This window comes from Anabrus simplex, chromosome 1, assembly GCF_040414725.1.
Source record: "Anabrus simplex isolate iqAnaSimp1 chromosome 1, ASM4041472v1, whole genome shotgun sequence".
NCBI lineage: Eukaryota > Metazoa > Arthropoda > Insecta > Orthoptera > Tettigoniidae > Anabrus > Anabrus simplex.
In genome coordinates this window covers 1,163,117,448-1,163,134,862 of record NC_090265.1, presented here as the reverse complement: position 1 = coordinate 1,163,134,862, position 17,415 = coordinate 1,163,117,448, and the positions used below count along the sequence as shown (strand labels likewise).

Genomic DNA, 17,415 nt, shown 5'->3' with positions numbered 1-17,415 from the left:
AACAATAGCTGAAAAAGGTCACTCTTACCATGGAGGGAAGAATAGTAAAATTCATGTAACAGTACTTCTCGCCACCAATGCAGATGGATCTGACAAACTTCCTCCACTTGTGATAGGAAAATCGAAGAAACCAAGGTGTTATAAAACAAAACCTACTGAATATAAATCCAACAGAAATTCTTGGATGTTACGCTTCTAATGGAGTAGTGGTTGAAAAAGCTGGACATTAAAATGAAAAAGAAACAGAAGAAGAACCTTCTTCTTATGGATCGATGTGCAGCACATCCACTTCAAATCGTTCTGGAGAATGTCCGAGTGGAATTTTTTTCTTTTAACTGTACGATTGTCCTATAACCGCTTGATTTGGGCATCATTGCAAATTACAAACTGCATTATAGCAAAATGCTGGTTCAGCATTTAATAACACTGAGTGATGCAGGAAATGAACCTCTCTCCATTAATTTGCTACAAGGCATGGTGTCATTCTCCACAATCAGCAACTGTTTCCGCAAAGCTGGTGTCTTACTAGAAGAGGCTGCCTCTAATGATGATTATGGGGACGAAGTTTTGTCTGGCAATGAGCTAATGCTACCGAAGGGTGTAGAATTTGAAACTTTTGTGTATTTCGATGATAATCTGGCTGTATGTGGAGAACAACCGGATGAAGATATTATTGCTGACGTATGCCAACAATGCGGTGGTGATGGACCAGCTACAAGCGATAGTGACAGTGATGGAGATGCCGGAGATAGCAATTTGAATCTTGAAACACCTGAACTGAGTAAAGTGTTATATGCAATCGATGTGTGTAGCCGTTACATCAGTGTGAAAGTTGTGGTGAAAATGCTTTGAATTAATTACTAAGTTTGCAAAAGGAGGTTTATACTCTTAATGTAAGAAAAGTGAAACAAGCCAAACTATTTGATTTCTTTAAGGCTGGACCAAGTTCAAAATAATATGTTCTGTCTTAATGTATTTATTATTTTGCAAGGATCTACACATGTAGGTCTATTCCATTGGATTTTCAGTAAATATGTAATGTATTGTGTAAGTCTGATTTTTAAGTAATTCTGAGTTACAAGTAGTTTTTTCTCTTCCCCTTGATATACGTATAAGTCAGGTTTAACTGTATTTGATCTGAAGGGGCTATAGCCAAAGATAGCTAAATGAAAGAAGAGTCTACTTTTATTACCAATGATGTTGAAATTCAAGGAGTCTGAAGAGAGAGAGAGGGAGAGAGAGAGAGAGAGGGGGGGGGGGGGGAGAGAGAGAGGGAGAGAGAGAGAGAGAGAGAAAGGAAAATGTTTTGTGCAATAGGACTAAAATTAAACATATTTAAGGAGCAATGTGAAGTAGCTGGAATTCATTATAAATACAGTTTGCTATCTATGTTCACAATGAATGATGGCAGAAATACAAAATTCAGCCAACAGGCTTACAGTTTTATGTGGCCATGGAAACTACAGCTTTACATTGAATTCAAACCTCTTTTAATTTCAAGAACTCCACATGCACTGCTTGGGATGAACAGCGGCTGTCTTGGTGAGAAGCCAGTGATGATGTCGATCATGTATCAAGCCCCCGAAACACAGAAAATAGGTCAGAAAAGGTGTAAAAGCAGGCCCATGCAAAGATGAGCATGTACCTATAATTTTTAGGTGCACTTATAAATTAAGCAAGCAAGCCTGTAGTTTTATGCGACTGCTGATGTCCTGATCATAGCCACGGGACCTCCACTTTTGTGTACAGTACAATTCAAATTAGAGGGATGTGACTTTTCATTTTAAAAATCTCACATGTATTGTAAGGGATCTGAATTGCAGCTGCCTTGGTGAGAAGCCAGTGACAATTCTACTGGGCTAATACTTCCCCACCATCCATATATTAGATGTTATAATTCAAACATGGAAGAGCTTCTATGGCTCAGGCGGCAGCGCGCCGGTCTCTCACCACTGGGTTCCGTGGTTCAAATCCCGGTCACTCCATGTGAGATTTATGCTGGACAAAGCAGAGGTGAGACAGGTTTTTCTCCAGGTACTGCAGTTTTCTCTGTCATATTTCATTTCAGCAACACTCTCCAATATCATATCATTTCATTTCATCTGCCATTCATTAATCATTGACCCAGAGGAGTGTGACAGGCTTCAGCAGCCGGCACAATTCCTATCCTCAGGGGCTTCATTCATTCCATTCCTGACCCGGTCGAATGACTGGAAACAGGCTGTGGATATTCTTTTTCAATTCAAATATGGAAACTAATACTTTTATGGTGTCGGATTCTTGAAGGCAGCCAATGGCAGTCTTACTTTGAGTTCAATCATTTCATCACTCATTCAGTACCACACGAGGGAGACTACTAACGAAAATGAGGGCAATAGGAGAATTAGAGTATGTGAAGCATTATCTAATCCTGTCAAAATAAAGAGAGAAAGAGGGGTGAGGGGTGGTGGCTGGGCCTTTATGCTTTCTTTTATATATATAAATGATATGAGTAAAGAACTGGAATCACAGATAAGGCTTTTTTCTACTGCATAGATTAATAAATATGACACAGGATTGTAAGCGACTGCAGAAAGACCTCGACAAAGTGTGAGATGTACAGCAGACAATGGTATAATGGTAAATGGAGTGAAAAAGTCAGGTTGGAAGTATCACCTACAGGAAAAGTCCTCCCAGTTTTTGTTACAGTGTTGATGGAGTGGATGTACCTCATGGGGATCACTGTAAATACCTAGGCGTTAATATAAGGAAAACTCTTTACTGGGATAATCACATTAACAGGATTGTAAATAAATGTTATATAGCTCTTCATATGAGGGTATTTAAGGTTTTTAGTAGGGGTGTGAAGGAGAGCGCATATAAGTCATTGGTAAGACCCCAATTAGAGAATGGTATCAGTGTATGGGACCAGAATTACTTGACTTGAGAAATGGAAAAGATCCAAATGAAAGCAGCATGCTCCAAGGTGTTAGTGGAGAGATGGTGCGGGATGACATCAGTAGACAAATAAGCTTCAATGGAGTTTTTAAAATTAGGAAAGATCACAATATGAAGATGAAGTTAGAATTCAAGAGGACAAATTGGGGAAAATATTCATTTATAGAAAGAGGAATTAATGATTAGAATTTATTTTACCAAGGAAGATATTCATTATAAATTACTAACTTCTTTGAACATTTAAGAAAAGACTAGGTAATAGAGAGAAATTGTCACCTAGGCGAAAAACCTAAATACAGATCGATGGTTACAGATTGACTGAACTTGCCAATATCATGTGATAACAGAAACAATAGTCTACGAAGCTGTTAATGTTAAAGTAGCTATAATTAATCAGGCCTGTGATAGAGATAAGGGTTGCAGGACTTGAAACAAGATACCATCATATCATCTTCTTGGAGTGAGTCTGGACAAACATAAATAACATCCACTAAACACAGATACTGTTAATAATATGATTAGAATGTTCAACTTTCCAATTGTGTAGCAGTTAACCCAACCTTAAGACAACACTTCATATGGTTTCTTAAACTGGTTGACCACAGAAATAATGATTCATATCATATAACAGTAATAAATGTATGCAGCAAATAAAGATGTAAAAATATTAATACTGTATATAGTGTCAGCAGTCAACACAATACAAAATTTTTTTTTGACGGAGACCATCTTAGAGCCAAGTATCTCACTAAACAATTAATTGAGACGGTATCATTATTAACATCTACAAAAGTATGGTTGGACATAGTGCACATACTAGGTAATGCTGCAAATACTATTAAGAATATGCTTTGAACATGTGAAGGATACAGTGTTTAAAAAAAAAAGGTAGGATACAAACTAATAGTACTTATAAAAAGCAACTACTAATTCATATTTGTGAATATAACACATCATTTCTATCAGTTTATCATAACAAACTAATTTTTCAACAAATCTTCAATATGGTTTACTTACTTTCGATTGAACATAACAAATAAGAAAGGTTAAAAAAAAAAGAGACCTCTTTCATAAAAAAAAATTGAAAATTTGAAAGGCAAAATTGCAATTACAATACTTTCACAGGGCTACAAAATTGAGTATATCTTGGTATATAAAGTGACAATGGTAATGAGAACAAATTAAATGCAATGGCAAACGTTCAAATATCAGTATTTAACTAAAACACTGTTTTAGTTGGTGTATGCAAGAAAATGTGTCACATTACATTGATGATAAACATATTGTGTAAATGCAATCCTTTTACCATTTACTTGCACAACCTAAACCCATTCTTTACTTTAAAGCTTAAAAGAATTTTGTTGTATTGCACAGAATAAGAGGTAATGTATGATCAATTACTCACTATACATGGAAAAATCTATAAACCACTACTCTCATAAGTACATCAGCCAAACACACATGGATTTGGTTGCCACCAAATTTCCTGAGTAACATGTAATAATATTGCTTTTTATACTTCCTGCCTATCTCATTAGTATTGTTGAGTTTCACTTCTCTACTTGAGCTAGTAAAGGTAAGCTCAATTCACTCAGAAGGATGTGGGTTCAATTCTCTGTCAAGAAGTTGGAAACTTTAAGTCTTCCACTTCTGAGGAAGTACATAGTTCTAGACTTTACTCAGCCTATACTATAAAATAATAATAATAATAATAACAACAACAATCATCATCGTCGTCATCGTATGACCTCGGTTACAGAGGTGCAGACGTTCTGAAGTTGTCCATGTAGGTGGCCTGCCTCCTACAAATTCTGACATTCTGATGAGTAACAGGATAATTTCTAGGAACAAAGGAACCAGGGATAGATCTAAATGTTTCTGTCCCACTTGGTGCTGAGATTATGGATAAAAGCTTCCACTCGTTCAGGGACATCATAGCCTTATGAAGATGGTTTCGCTTTGGTTTCTTTTCTCTTAATACTGCTCTCAATAAGATTTTCCTTTTTAACATGGTATGTATAAATTAAAATGAATTACTTATATTTAATAAAACTACCAATAACAATTTTGTTTAGTATACCACATTGTAGGATTGTTACAATTCATAAGGAAAAATGGACCATCCAATCCAATGACTTAAACAAAATGACAGAAGGACATTTCTGTTCTATGCACAATAATGCACTTGAGATCATCATTGGTGGCAACAAGTAGAACAGTGAAAATGAACCCAGTATGATACAGGTTAAGAGATACTTAACTGTCTGACTCAGTGATCATATACCTACTAACAATACTAAGCGTAAGTACAAATTGCACCTGAAACATATTACAAGAAAACATTAGTCATGCACTAAGTTTCTTGGCTAGGAGAAGAATTCCAAAGGTTGCAACAAGGAACAGGCTGGCAGGCATTGTAGCTAGAATCAGAGTATGAACATCTGTAACATACAATAATTCAGGATGCATTAATATTTACAAATGTCCACAACTGGCTGAGACAATAGGATGCATTTTAGAAATACAATATTAAACACAAGATGCAAAAAGAGAGAACATTAAAAAAAACCCACTAATATTCTCTCTTACATGTAACATCATACACTAGTGGAAATGTAAAAAACAACACTCTGCAAGATACAAGCTGGTAACTCTGCAATGGAGAAAGTTAAAGGATATGTCTGTGTGAGTAAATAATTATAGCAACAACATCATAGCAATTCAGATTTCTGCCATATGATGGAAGCATTACAGGAGAACTGTAAAGATCAATGGACACAGTTGGTGACAAGAAAACTGTGTGACTGCTACCAACTAGAGGTCTGGACATACGCATTAGTGTTCCAAACCATGACGGTGGACTCGCAGCGAATACGTGCAGTTAAATGACTTGAGAACGGTTGTTTAGCAGGCCTTCAAGGAGGAGGCTGGTTATATAGGCAAACTGCCGAAAGACTAGGGCGAGATGTTGCAACAGTTCATCCTTATTTTCTGAGATGGCACAACAAAGGTATACACACTCATAGGCCATGTACGGAACTGACCCACGAGACCGCTGCACGTGAACACTGGCGCATTAAGTGGACTGCAATGGCAGAACATACAGTTACAGCAATGTGCATTCAAGCTTTGGTTGCAGATGAAGTCTCTGCCTGAACCATTCGAAATTGTTTACTGGAAGCAGATCATGTGTTCCTCTGGGCAGATTACCACTCACCCCTACCACTGCAGAGCATGTCTAGAGTGAGTCGCAAATAAGGTGGTTGGTGAGAGTTATGGTGATCTGTGGTATTCAATGATGGAAGTTGCTTCTGCCTGTGCATGAGTGATGCCCGACATAAAGCTGGAGAGAAGCACCTGTTACCATCTATCCGTTTGAGACTTAATGGGCCCACACCAGCTTATGTTATAGGGGGGCCATTTCCTACAATAGGTGTGCACATTTTGTCATCATCAACAGTACCCTGACAGCTGTAGCATATGTGTAACAAGTCCCCAAACCTATCCTGCTCCCCTTCATGCAGGATACTGCATATTCTAATGTTGCATATGTGACAGACCATGCTCTGGAGACTGTTAGGCCGCGTGCACACCGAGCGCGCTTCGCATAGTGTGTCGCGTGTAGCGTGAAATGCTATGCATAGCGCAAGGCGTGCTTGCTGTTCACACCGAAAACTCTACGCCGTGCTCTCAGCTTAGTTTGGCGCGAGGTGTTTTAGGGTCGTCACAAACTAATGCCGTTATCTAAGTACACTAGAAACAGTTAGTTTACTGATGGATAACAGTTACCTAAAATTGAAAATTAGGAAAAAGAATCGAAAGTGGGTTCATGGATTTAATGAAGAATGAATTACTTTCAGAGAATTCCATCGTTTGCACAGAGATGCAAGACTTTATCGCGATAAATTTTATGATTACTTAAGAATGACAAAAAATACCTTTGACCTTCCAAACCCTGCAACTGAAATGTGGCGTCAAGTAGCAGAGAAGTATTCGGTGAAATTCAATTTTCCGAATTATCTAGGAGCACCGTGCAGCAAACACGTGGAAATTAAATTTCCGGCTAAATCACACTCTTTATGTAATAATTATAAATAGTATTTTGCAATGTTGTTACAGTTAGCATACACAATTAATCATCGTAACAAAAGTGGAGTAAATGTGTGACAAATATAATTAATAAACAGAAATATTTACTTCTAAGCCCACTACTAGCCTGCGGGGCCAATGACCTTCGATGTTAGGCCCCTTGAAACAACAAGCATCATCATCATCATCATCATCACTACTAGCCTGCGGAGTGATATTCTTCATGTTACCACCCTCCATTGGCAAAATTATAAACCGATATGACAGAGTCTGGGAGATTCTATGCACTTTGTCAGAAAGTGTCCGGCTACATGGCTAAATGGTTACCATACTAGCCTTTAGTCACAGAGTCCCGGGTTCGATTCCCGGCAGAGTCGGGAAATGTAATCATAATTAGTAAATTGCATTGGCGCGGGGGCTGGGTGTATGTGTGTATTTATAATCATTTCATCCTCATCATGACGCAGGTCATCTACGGGAGTCAATTCAAAAGACCTGCACCTGGCAAGCCGAACTTCTCCTCGGACACTTCTGACACTAAAATCCATACCCAATTTCATCCTGTCACAATGTTAAGCCCAGTAAAGTGTGACAGTAGAAGTAATATTACTGTATATGTTTACTGTAGGAATGCGATACAACTGTTATAGATACTTAAGTCCACTTATTTTGCAAAACAGTTACATTTTGATAGTTTTTGTGTCTTGGGTTCCATATATCTTCTCTTTGAAACACTGCATGAGTAATTTCTTCTTCCATAGATTCAGAACCAGCTAGGTAACGCTAAGCAATTAACCAACACTGCGCATTGTCTGGCGCTTCGCTTAGCTGTAAGATAGGTGTTCGGCGCAGCAGAGCGCGGATGGTGTGAACACCTGGATTACGAACAAAGCACTGGTTATGCTTAGCGTGACGCTTAGCGTTGAGCAACACGCGACACACTATGCGAAGCGCGCTCGGTGTGCACGCGGCCTTAGTCAGCTGCAGTGGCTTGCTTGATCTCCAGACCTCTCTCTCATGGAGCTCATGTGCGATTAGATGGGATGATACAGCACCCATCTCCAAGTACCCGCAACGAATCTCGATCAAAAGTAATAAACTTCATAATTGTTTCATATTGACAGACAGAATTGTTTAACAGAATTTTCTTATTTAGAAAATACTAGCTGATGTACCCGTGCTTCAATATGGAATTTTACATTGTATGCAGAATTGTAGGTCTGGTAGTGTACACGTTGCGAGTAAAATTGTATTAAATTGCATAGCTCTTAACATTACCTCAGAAACGTGACGAGGAAGTCAAAATACATCTTTTCTCATGTGAAGACTGGGTTGAATTTTCATCGCAATGGTAGGCCCTCTTGCAGTTTTCATTATAATGGCAGACACTCACTCTCTACCTGTTTCTTTTACATCCTCAGAAGGACTGTGGTTTTCCCATTTGAAATAAACATACGTCATTACAATGACGTCTGTAGGAATGTCGTGATTAAATGCAAATACTCGATCAAATGAAAAACTGCACATTTCCTCACTTTTAACAAACAGTACTACGCTGCCTCTCTAATAACAGTCCAAATTTCCAGAGCTGGAATGACCAGGCTGCAGACAGCCGTGAACACTCCTCTGCCCTTATTTCATTAAGTTTGCACACTGCTCATTCCAATCAGTGCCTCAGAGTAGGGATCGAATAGTTGGAATACTATGATGAACCCGTGTGTTACGTACCAACAGTATCAGAAAATGTATGAACCAGAATGGCATGCTGAAGAAGAAAGTTATCTAACTTCCCACCTATTTCCCGCCAATATTCAGGCAGATTGTTATACTTGGTGCGCAGCAGTAATTCCATCTATTGGAGATGAATTGTAGAATAAGATACAAAGAACATCACAACACAATACCATGCTTTCCCCTAAACTACCATTTCATACAGGATGAATAAACTTATTTATAGCAGACTGTAATTTCTTATTCCCTGACTCTAAATACTGATTTTCATTAAATTCTGTTAACCCATTTTCTCGTGGCTCGGTGTAAAATATATATATATAAAATAAGAGTTTTGTCTGTACATTGCTCAGAATTTGAAAAGAATTGTATTTCTGTATCGGTCATGTCTATAGTAAGAAGCAAATGCACTTTTAACTTTTCCGTAATTTCTGTCTGTCTGTCTGTATGTATGTATGTACAAGGACGGTTTGAAAAGTTCTTGGAATCACCGCTAGATGTCAGTGCTAGAGCAACGAGGTTCCCGCTTAATAATCACACATCTTTTGTGAGTGAACACGTGGCACGTCAGTGCTCTAGCTGCAGGAGTGTGGTAGTGACGACTCTTTGTTCTTGTTCCCACGTTGTGATTTGTGACAATGGAATAAACTGAGATTCGAGCAGTGATTAAATACTTTGTAAAGAAAGGTATGAAAGCAAAGAAAATTCATGCCGACTTTCAGAACACATTGGGGGCTCTGCTCCTTCATTTTCAACTGTTGCCAAGTGGACCAGCGAGTTTAAATTTGGTTGGGAGAGCTTGGATGATGATCCGTGTAGTGGACGGCCAAAAAATGTTACGACCCCAGAATTTATCGCAAAAGTGCATAAAATGGTCATGGAGGATCGTCGACTGAAAGTGTGGGAGATTGCTGAAGCTGTAGGGATGTCTTCTGAACGGGTATATTATATTTTAACCGAAGACTTGGGTATGAAAAAATTATCCGCAAGATGGGTGCCGCGGCTCTTGACATTGGACAATAAACACACCAGATTGGAAATGTCCGAACAAAGTCTGGCCCGTTTTCAGTGCAACCAACAAGATTTTTTGCGCCAGTTTGTGACTACAGATGAAACTTGGGTCCACTACTATACCCCAGAGACAAAACAACAGTCAAAGCAGTGGAAACATGCTGATTCACCACCACCAAAGAAAGCAAAGGCAGTGCGTTCGGTCGGAAAGGTCATGGCCTCAGTTTTCTGGGATGCAAAAGGCATTCTGCTGATAGATTATCTTCCTACTGGCCAAACAATTACGAGGCAATACTATGCAAACCTCCTAGACCAACTACAGGAAAAGATACGCGAAACAAGGCCTGGTTTGGCAAGGAAAAAGGTCATCTTTCATCAGGACAACGCTCCGCCGCACACAAGTGTTATTGCCATGGCAAAACTTCATGAACTGGGGTACGAATTGTTGCCACATCCACCTTATTCACCTGATTTGGCACCATCAGACTTTCATCTATTCCCCAAGCTGAAAATTTTCCTCGGTGGACGGAGATTTTCTACAAGGAAAGAACTGACAGCCGAATTGGAGAGGTATTTTGCAGGCCTGGAGGAATCTCATTTTCGAGATGGGATCAAGGCATTGGAACATCGCTGGACCAAATGCATTAGTCTACAGGGAGACTATGTTGAAAAATAAAAGTAGTTCCACCGAGGTAAGATACTTAATTCTAGTACATTCTGAGAACTTTTCAAACCACCTACGTACGTACGTATGTATGTATGTATGTATACATATCATGAGAAAACAGCTGAAGAGAATTTAATGAAAATCAGCATGTGAAGTCGAGGGATGAGCCACTACAATCTAGGCTATAAATCATTTTACTCACACTGAGTGGAATGGTAGTTTAGGGGAAGGCCTGAAATAGAATTCTTGAACATTTATATTATTAGAGGTCCTATCGGTAAATACTACACAACTAAAGTTATATAGAATTAAATTTCTGATCATTTATGTCATACATTGTTACCATACCGGCTTTGATAACACAGATATTCATGAATTTATATTTTTGTTGCCAAGTCCATATCAACGTCGAGCCACAAGAAAATGGGTTAACAGAATTTAATGAAAGTCGGTATACAGAGTCGGGGAATAAGAAACTACAGTTATAAACAATTTTATTCGCCCTGTATGAAATTGTAGTTTAGGGGAAGGCTCCTAAAATTTAATTTTTAAATACCTATGTTATTGGTCCTATTGAAAAGTACTACATAACGCCAGTTATAGTGAATAAAATTTCCGACCTTTATGTTTTATTCAGTTTTACCTACTGACTATGATAAGAGTGGTATTTCAGAGTCAGAAGAAAACTAAATGTGAAGGCCTACAATATCGGTGCACATCACATTGATCAACAATAACATTACATTGACCATTGTTTGTGGTGATGTTCTTTGTCTCTTATGCTGCCGCTCAACTCCGATAGATGGAATTACTGCGTACCGAGTATAACAGCCTGACTGAATATTGGCAGGAAATAGCTGGGGAGTTAGAAAACTTTCTTCTTTAGCATGTCATTCCTCTGGTTCATACATTTTCTGATATCGTACTGCTGGTATGAAACTCACTGATTCATCATAGTATTCCAGCTATTTAATCCCTACTCTGATGCGTTGTTTTGAATGAGCAGTGTGCACTCTTAAGGCAGAGGCTCACTTAGTAACAGCAGCAGCAGCAGCAGCAGCAGCAGCAGTAGTAGTAGTAGTAGTAGTAGTAGTAGTATGACCTGCTCTAGAATTACAACTTAGGCATATTCCAAATTATAGCACCACAATTCACTAAATAACTCAAAATTCAACCCTGAAAAGAGCCGTTTCTTAAAAGAGCTTCTTCCTCTTCACTTTTATTAAATTATACATTCATTTTATTCAAAATTAACAGTGAAGGGGGGGGGGGGGTTCTCCTCTGGCTTGGAGGAAAAAATTGTTTCCAAGTCAGGTAGATTTTTCTGCCGCCACTGTAGTGAATTGAGATTTTCCGACTCACTGGGTACTCCTAGGAAACAGATTAGTAAAAAGGCATAGTTTTTCCCCTGGGACTCTCCATTATTCACTCCGTCCCACCCTCCCCACCCCCCCCCCCCCTCCGAAAAAAAATAATAGTGTTCACGGATCACGGCTGTCTGCAGCCTGGTCATTCCAGCTCTGGAACTTTGGACTGTTAGATTGGCAGCCTAGCACTGTTCGTTAAAAGTGAGAAAATATGTAGTTTTTCATTTGATCAAGTTTTTCATGTGAAACCATTGCTTTTACTCGCGCCATTCCTACTGATGTCATTGTCATGACCTATGTTTATTTCAGTTGGGAAAACCACTAAGAGAGTCTTTCTGAGGATGTAAAAAGGCAGGTGGAGAGTGAGTGTCTGCCATTATAATGCAAATCCCCAACCTGATTGTGACTGATGGTAGGCAACGTTAAGAGCTATGCATTTAATACAGTCTTGCTCAAAACATGTACACACCTAACCTGGAAGTCTGTATACAATGTAGAATTCTGTAGCGAAGCACGGGTACATCCGCTAGTAAGACATAAATGATTGGAAATGTAATTATATACAATTTTAGTTAAGTAGTATTTATCGATAAGACCATTAATAACATAGATATTTGAGAATGAGATTGTAGTGGCTCATTCCCCAACTTTACATACCGATTTTCATTAAATTATATTAAGCCATTTTCTTGTTACTGTGGACATGACCGATACAGAAATAACATTATTTCTAAATTCTGAGGACTGTACAGACAAAACTCTTATTTTATATATACAAATATAGATTTTTCTACCTTTCAATACTGTTATATCTCAATTTTGTACTCTACAAATTGAAGTTCTTAATACTGTACACTCATGTTCATAAAAAGAAAGAACACCTTGAAAGACTAGAGATAGGAAGTTCATATCCACAGGACATGTTCATTAGTATGTTCTGCAGAAACGATTAGCATTTCAGTCACCTAGGTTCAGCATGTGTCCTGTTGTCTAGTATGCACTGGGTCCTCCATGGGCACTGATAACTTGCTCCATGCATGATGGCATCGACGCGTATAATATGCAAATAGCATTCTGGGGTATAGCCATCCATGCTGCATTCACCTGGTTCCACAGTTCCATCTTTGGTGGTTGGCACTGGGTCACAGTGCCACACCTGTCATTTCACTATATCCCACACATTTTTGATTGGCGACAAGTCCGGTGATCGAGCGGGCCAGGGCAACAGTCTGACATCCCGTGACAACAAGAAGGCATGTGTTCATGCAGCAACATGAGGTCGCGCATTGTCCTGCTGAAATATGGCGTCTGGGGTGTCATGCAGAAAGGGTATGGCTACGGGTTGCAGAATGTCATTCATGAAGGTTAAACTGGTCACAGTGCCCTGGACACACACCAACTCTGTTTTGTGGTTGTACCCAATAGCACCCCACACCATTAGGCCTTGAGTTGGCGCTGTATGTCTTGTGCGAATGCAGTCAATGTGATGCCTCTCCCCCTGTCTGCGGCAAACCAAAATGCGGTCATCATTTTCAAACAAACAGAACCTGGATTCATCCGAAAACACTATATGCTGCCATTCCTGCCCCCAGTGACGTTCCATACACCATTGCAGTCTAGCATGTTTATGCACATTAGTCAAAGGTAGGCAGAGAAGTGGACGATGCGCCGGTAACCCAGACCGTAATAAACAGCGACGGACTGCCACTCCTGATAGTGTACGATGTGTTACACAGTTCCACTGTTGTGCTAGAGCCGAGGAGGACGCAGAGCTGTCCTGCAATGCCATTCGGATGAGGTGCCAATCTTCTTGGGGGGTGGTCTGGGTGGTGCAGCCTTTGATTTATAACAACAACGAGAGCCGCAGGTACATTTTACCAGTCGGTGGTGGTGCGCCGAGATACTGATGTGGATCTTAAACCTGAGTGCTGACATGGTTCAAATGCTAATCATTTCTTCAGAACATACTAATGCACATGTCCTTTGAATATATACTTCCTATCTCTAGTCTTTCACGGTGTTCTGGTTTTTATGAACATGAGTGTAATTATTAAGAATTAAAAAACTATAAACAGAACATGTTTCAGCTCATTGAGCCTTCTTCAGCTGGGGAAAATCAAGTAATACTAAATGACACACATTCACAATTCATGAACAAATGTTCTTGTAAAAATCTTCTTGAATCACTTAAAATCTAATAAAACAAGCATTCTTGTTATTAAAAGTTCATTGATTAAAATTTTCTTCATGGTGAAGTACAAGAATAACTATGTTGGAAGTTAAAATAAACTCCACTTACACTTTTGCCCCTCATTCCCCTCCCTCAGATCCATCTCCCCTCTACCCCCCTCGTACCTAAGCTTACACCTCGCCCTTGATCCATGCATATCCCGGCCCTCAGTTCCTCTTCACACTCCGTGCCTTACAAGAAGCCAAACGAGGTGAGTCTCTTACTAAACAACAACTTTCTTGTCTTATTTCCTTTAAATCTTCTCATTTTTTAATGTGTTCCTTATCTCTTTGCATGCTTCAGGTCCCGCATTGGACTGGGAAACTCCGGTCACACAATATCTTTAACAACCTTGCTTGTAACATGATCCACCTGGTCAATTACGATACACTATAGATCTAGAAGATTCGATTCAACATGTTGCTACTCAAGGCTGTGTTTTTCCACAATTAACTCATATTTCCACAGAGGAATTTTTAAAAAGACGTGTATCCAAGCTTTAAACTAAAACCTTTATACAAAGGTCAATTTGACATCGTGACTAGAAACGTCACACATGAACTCATGTTTTAAAACATGGCAGAGACTTAATCAAAAATCAACATTTGAGTGTTTTCATTTTTATTGTTTTACTTTGACTATCAAGATTTCATCTTGTTATAAATAGAGGGCCTTTGTCTTCAAGCACAATTATTTCTTGTATTTTATCTAATTAGAGATATTTTAAGTGTAAAGGGTTATGTATTGTATTTTATATTGTGAATATTTCTTGTATATTGCCCTATTCTAAGATCGGCTGATGATGACGTCTAACAACGTCGAAACCAGTACCGAGTAACCGAATTAAAATGTTGTAATTCAAACTGAACAACATAATTATTTTGTATTGAAAAGGTGGACTTTTTGGAATTTATATTGCTTTTTGTTATTGCATGCTTTCCACCGAACGTTGTACTTCCCTATCACCTACCCTACTTTGGACCTTTATGACATCTTTCCCTTTCTAAAAATAGAAATCTATGTCCTGATCCACTTCCAATGTGCCCTCTCCCGAGACCATCCCTCCTTAACCCAACTCCTCCATGGCCCACCCCTTCCACCCTGCACTTCATCCAGACTGCTTTTCAACTGTTCCGATGGCTTCCTCCATCCTAGTGTGGTGACCATCGGAGACTGTGATCCTAATCCGGTTCTCCCCCAGCCCCCATCAACAGATCAGGTACTACATCACGAGCCTGAGTTTGCATCGGCGTCCTCCCCGTACATATCTATATAAATAAAGTTGTAGGGGTCTGCTGTCTGTAATTTCATTTATTCTGCCAATTTTTCAGATATTTGTCCATTTTAGGTCAATTCAAGAACGTATCAGTGGTTTTTAGTATTCGTGTCTGTTCCACCATCACGGCGAAATGGCTGGATAGATCTTGACCAAACTTCATATTTAGAGTATACCCATCCATGAGCAGGTTCTGATATGCATATGATTTAAAAATCATGGAACAGACTAGGAGTTTGTTGGGAAATCAAACGAGTTATTTAATATTTTCTCATACATAATTCAAGTTCTGCAAAATCTGTAGACTATACGTGAAATGCCCCTTCATTTTAAATAATTTTTTATTCACATAATTTTGCTTACTCTTCAAATGATGGAGAAAATGACTAATTTCAGGCTCTGCGTCAGGTAACGAACATCCTCGCACACCGACAACGAACCTACCAATTTACCATGGCAAAGTCTCTGGCTGCTTGCCAGCAGGGAAGTAACGTAATGCCATTTTTGTCATCATTCCAGTAAACTTGTGGTTGTTCACTGGGTAGAAGGCGAGAGGGACGTCAAGCTGCCAATCTGTGGGATATTTGCGGAATACCACTGGAGGTCACAATCGTCTTCGAATACAGTATTACTAAGCGTGGCTCTTAATATTTCAACAGCACAGTATAGTAAAGCCCATAATTTCACATCATAAGGTGTTTTCTGTTATTTGCTATAATTTTTATTGTATTTCTCTTCTACTCCTGTTTTCTGTTTTAATTTCTTGTCTCTGCCTTGCCTCTTTAGGCTTAAGTAATAATACCGCAAATCATTTTCTTATCTGAATACCTAAGAATCCCTGCACCTAAATTTCTCTTCTGTTACCACTTTCTTAAATCTGTAACCCATATCATCACAATCTAATGAGGGACATTTCATTTTTCCAATACATCTACATGGTATTTACATATTTGTCCTATCCGGGCTGTTTGCAGTTATTATCCTATCTTCAGTTAATCTCAACTTTCTTAAATGTCTTACTTTCTTCCTTAATTTCTCTGTACCGAGCTCGATAGTTGCAGTCGCTTAAGTGCGGCCAGTATCCAGTATTCGGGAGATAGTAGGTTCGAACCCCACTGTCGGCAGCCCTGAAAATGGTTTTCCGTGGTTTCCCATTTTCACACCAGGCAAATGCTGGGGCTGTACCTTAATTAAGGCCACGACTGCTTCCTTCCCACTCCCAGCCCTTTAATCCCGAAAACAGCAGTCTCTTTCCTATGAGTGAATCTATGCACTATTTCTCTTGTGCATTTTTTCCTTCGCAGTTTATGATTTTGCTGAGTAAGCTGCTTAGCGCACCGTTAACTGGAGCTTAATTTAGAGTCAGTAGGTAGGCTGTGACATTTTTGAGAGTTAGTGCCTCATTCCATAAACCAAACCAAACCAAACCAAACCAAACCAAACCAAACCAAACCAAACCAAACCAAACCAAACCAAACCAAACCAAACCAAACCAAACCAAACCAAACCAAACCAAACCAAACCAAACCAAACCAAACCCCATGGTACTACAGCCCTTGAAGTGCCTTGGCCTACCAAGCGACCGCTGCTCAGCCCGAAGGCTTGCAGATTACGAGGTGGCATGTGGTCAGCATGATGAATCCTCTTGGCCGTTATTCTTGGTTTTCGAGACTGGGGCCGCTATCTCACTGTCAGATAGCTCCTCAATTCTAATCACATAGGCTGAGTGGACCTCGAACCAGCCCTCAGGTCCAAGTAAATATCCCTGACCTGGCCGGGAATCGAACCCGGGGCCTCATTCCATGGGTACTAAAATACAAGCTGTCCTTGTAAAATCTTTGTTCAAAGCCTAAAAACATGTCTAGGGCATCTGAGAATGCTTCTGAATGTGAGGTCAGTTTGAATGGAGTCAGATTTAAGAAGATATTTGGGGAAAGATGCTGATAGCAGGTCAGGTTTAGCTTGCAGAGATAAAGTCACTGAAAATTTAGGGCATTTTAGGCTACTTTTAATAATGTTGCTTTATGTCCCAAGGTTTCCGAAGACACCGAGGAGCCAGATATTTTGTGCAGCAAGAGTTCATTTATATACAGGTAGATCTATTGAG

At 39.4% G+C, this 17,415-nt stretch overlaps 1 protein-coding gene across 1 annotated transcript in view; it reads right to left on the bottom strand.

Annotated features, from left to right (window-relative positions):
* Window positions 1–2,822: 2,822 nt before the first annotated feature.
* Window positions 2,823–17,415, bottom strand: part of LOC136877113 (glycerol kinase 3) — a 179,206-nt gene continuing 164,613 nt past the window's right edge. Inside the window, exon 11 of the mRNA XM_067150933.2 lies at window positions 2,823–5,378. Within this exon, the coding sequence (XP_067007034.1) occupies window positions 5,284–5,378 (95 nt within the window). The 3' untranslated portion in view covers window positions 2,823–5,283. The remainder of the gene's footprint in view (window positions 5,379–17,415) is intronic.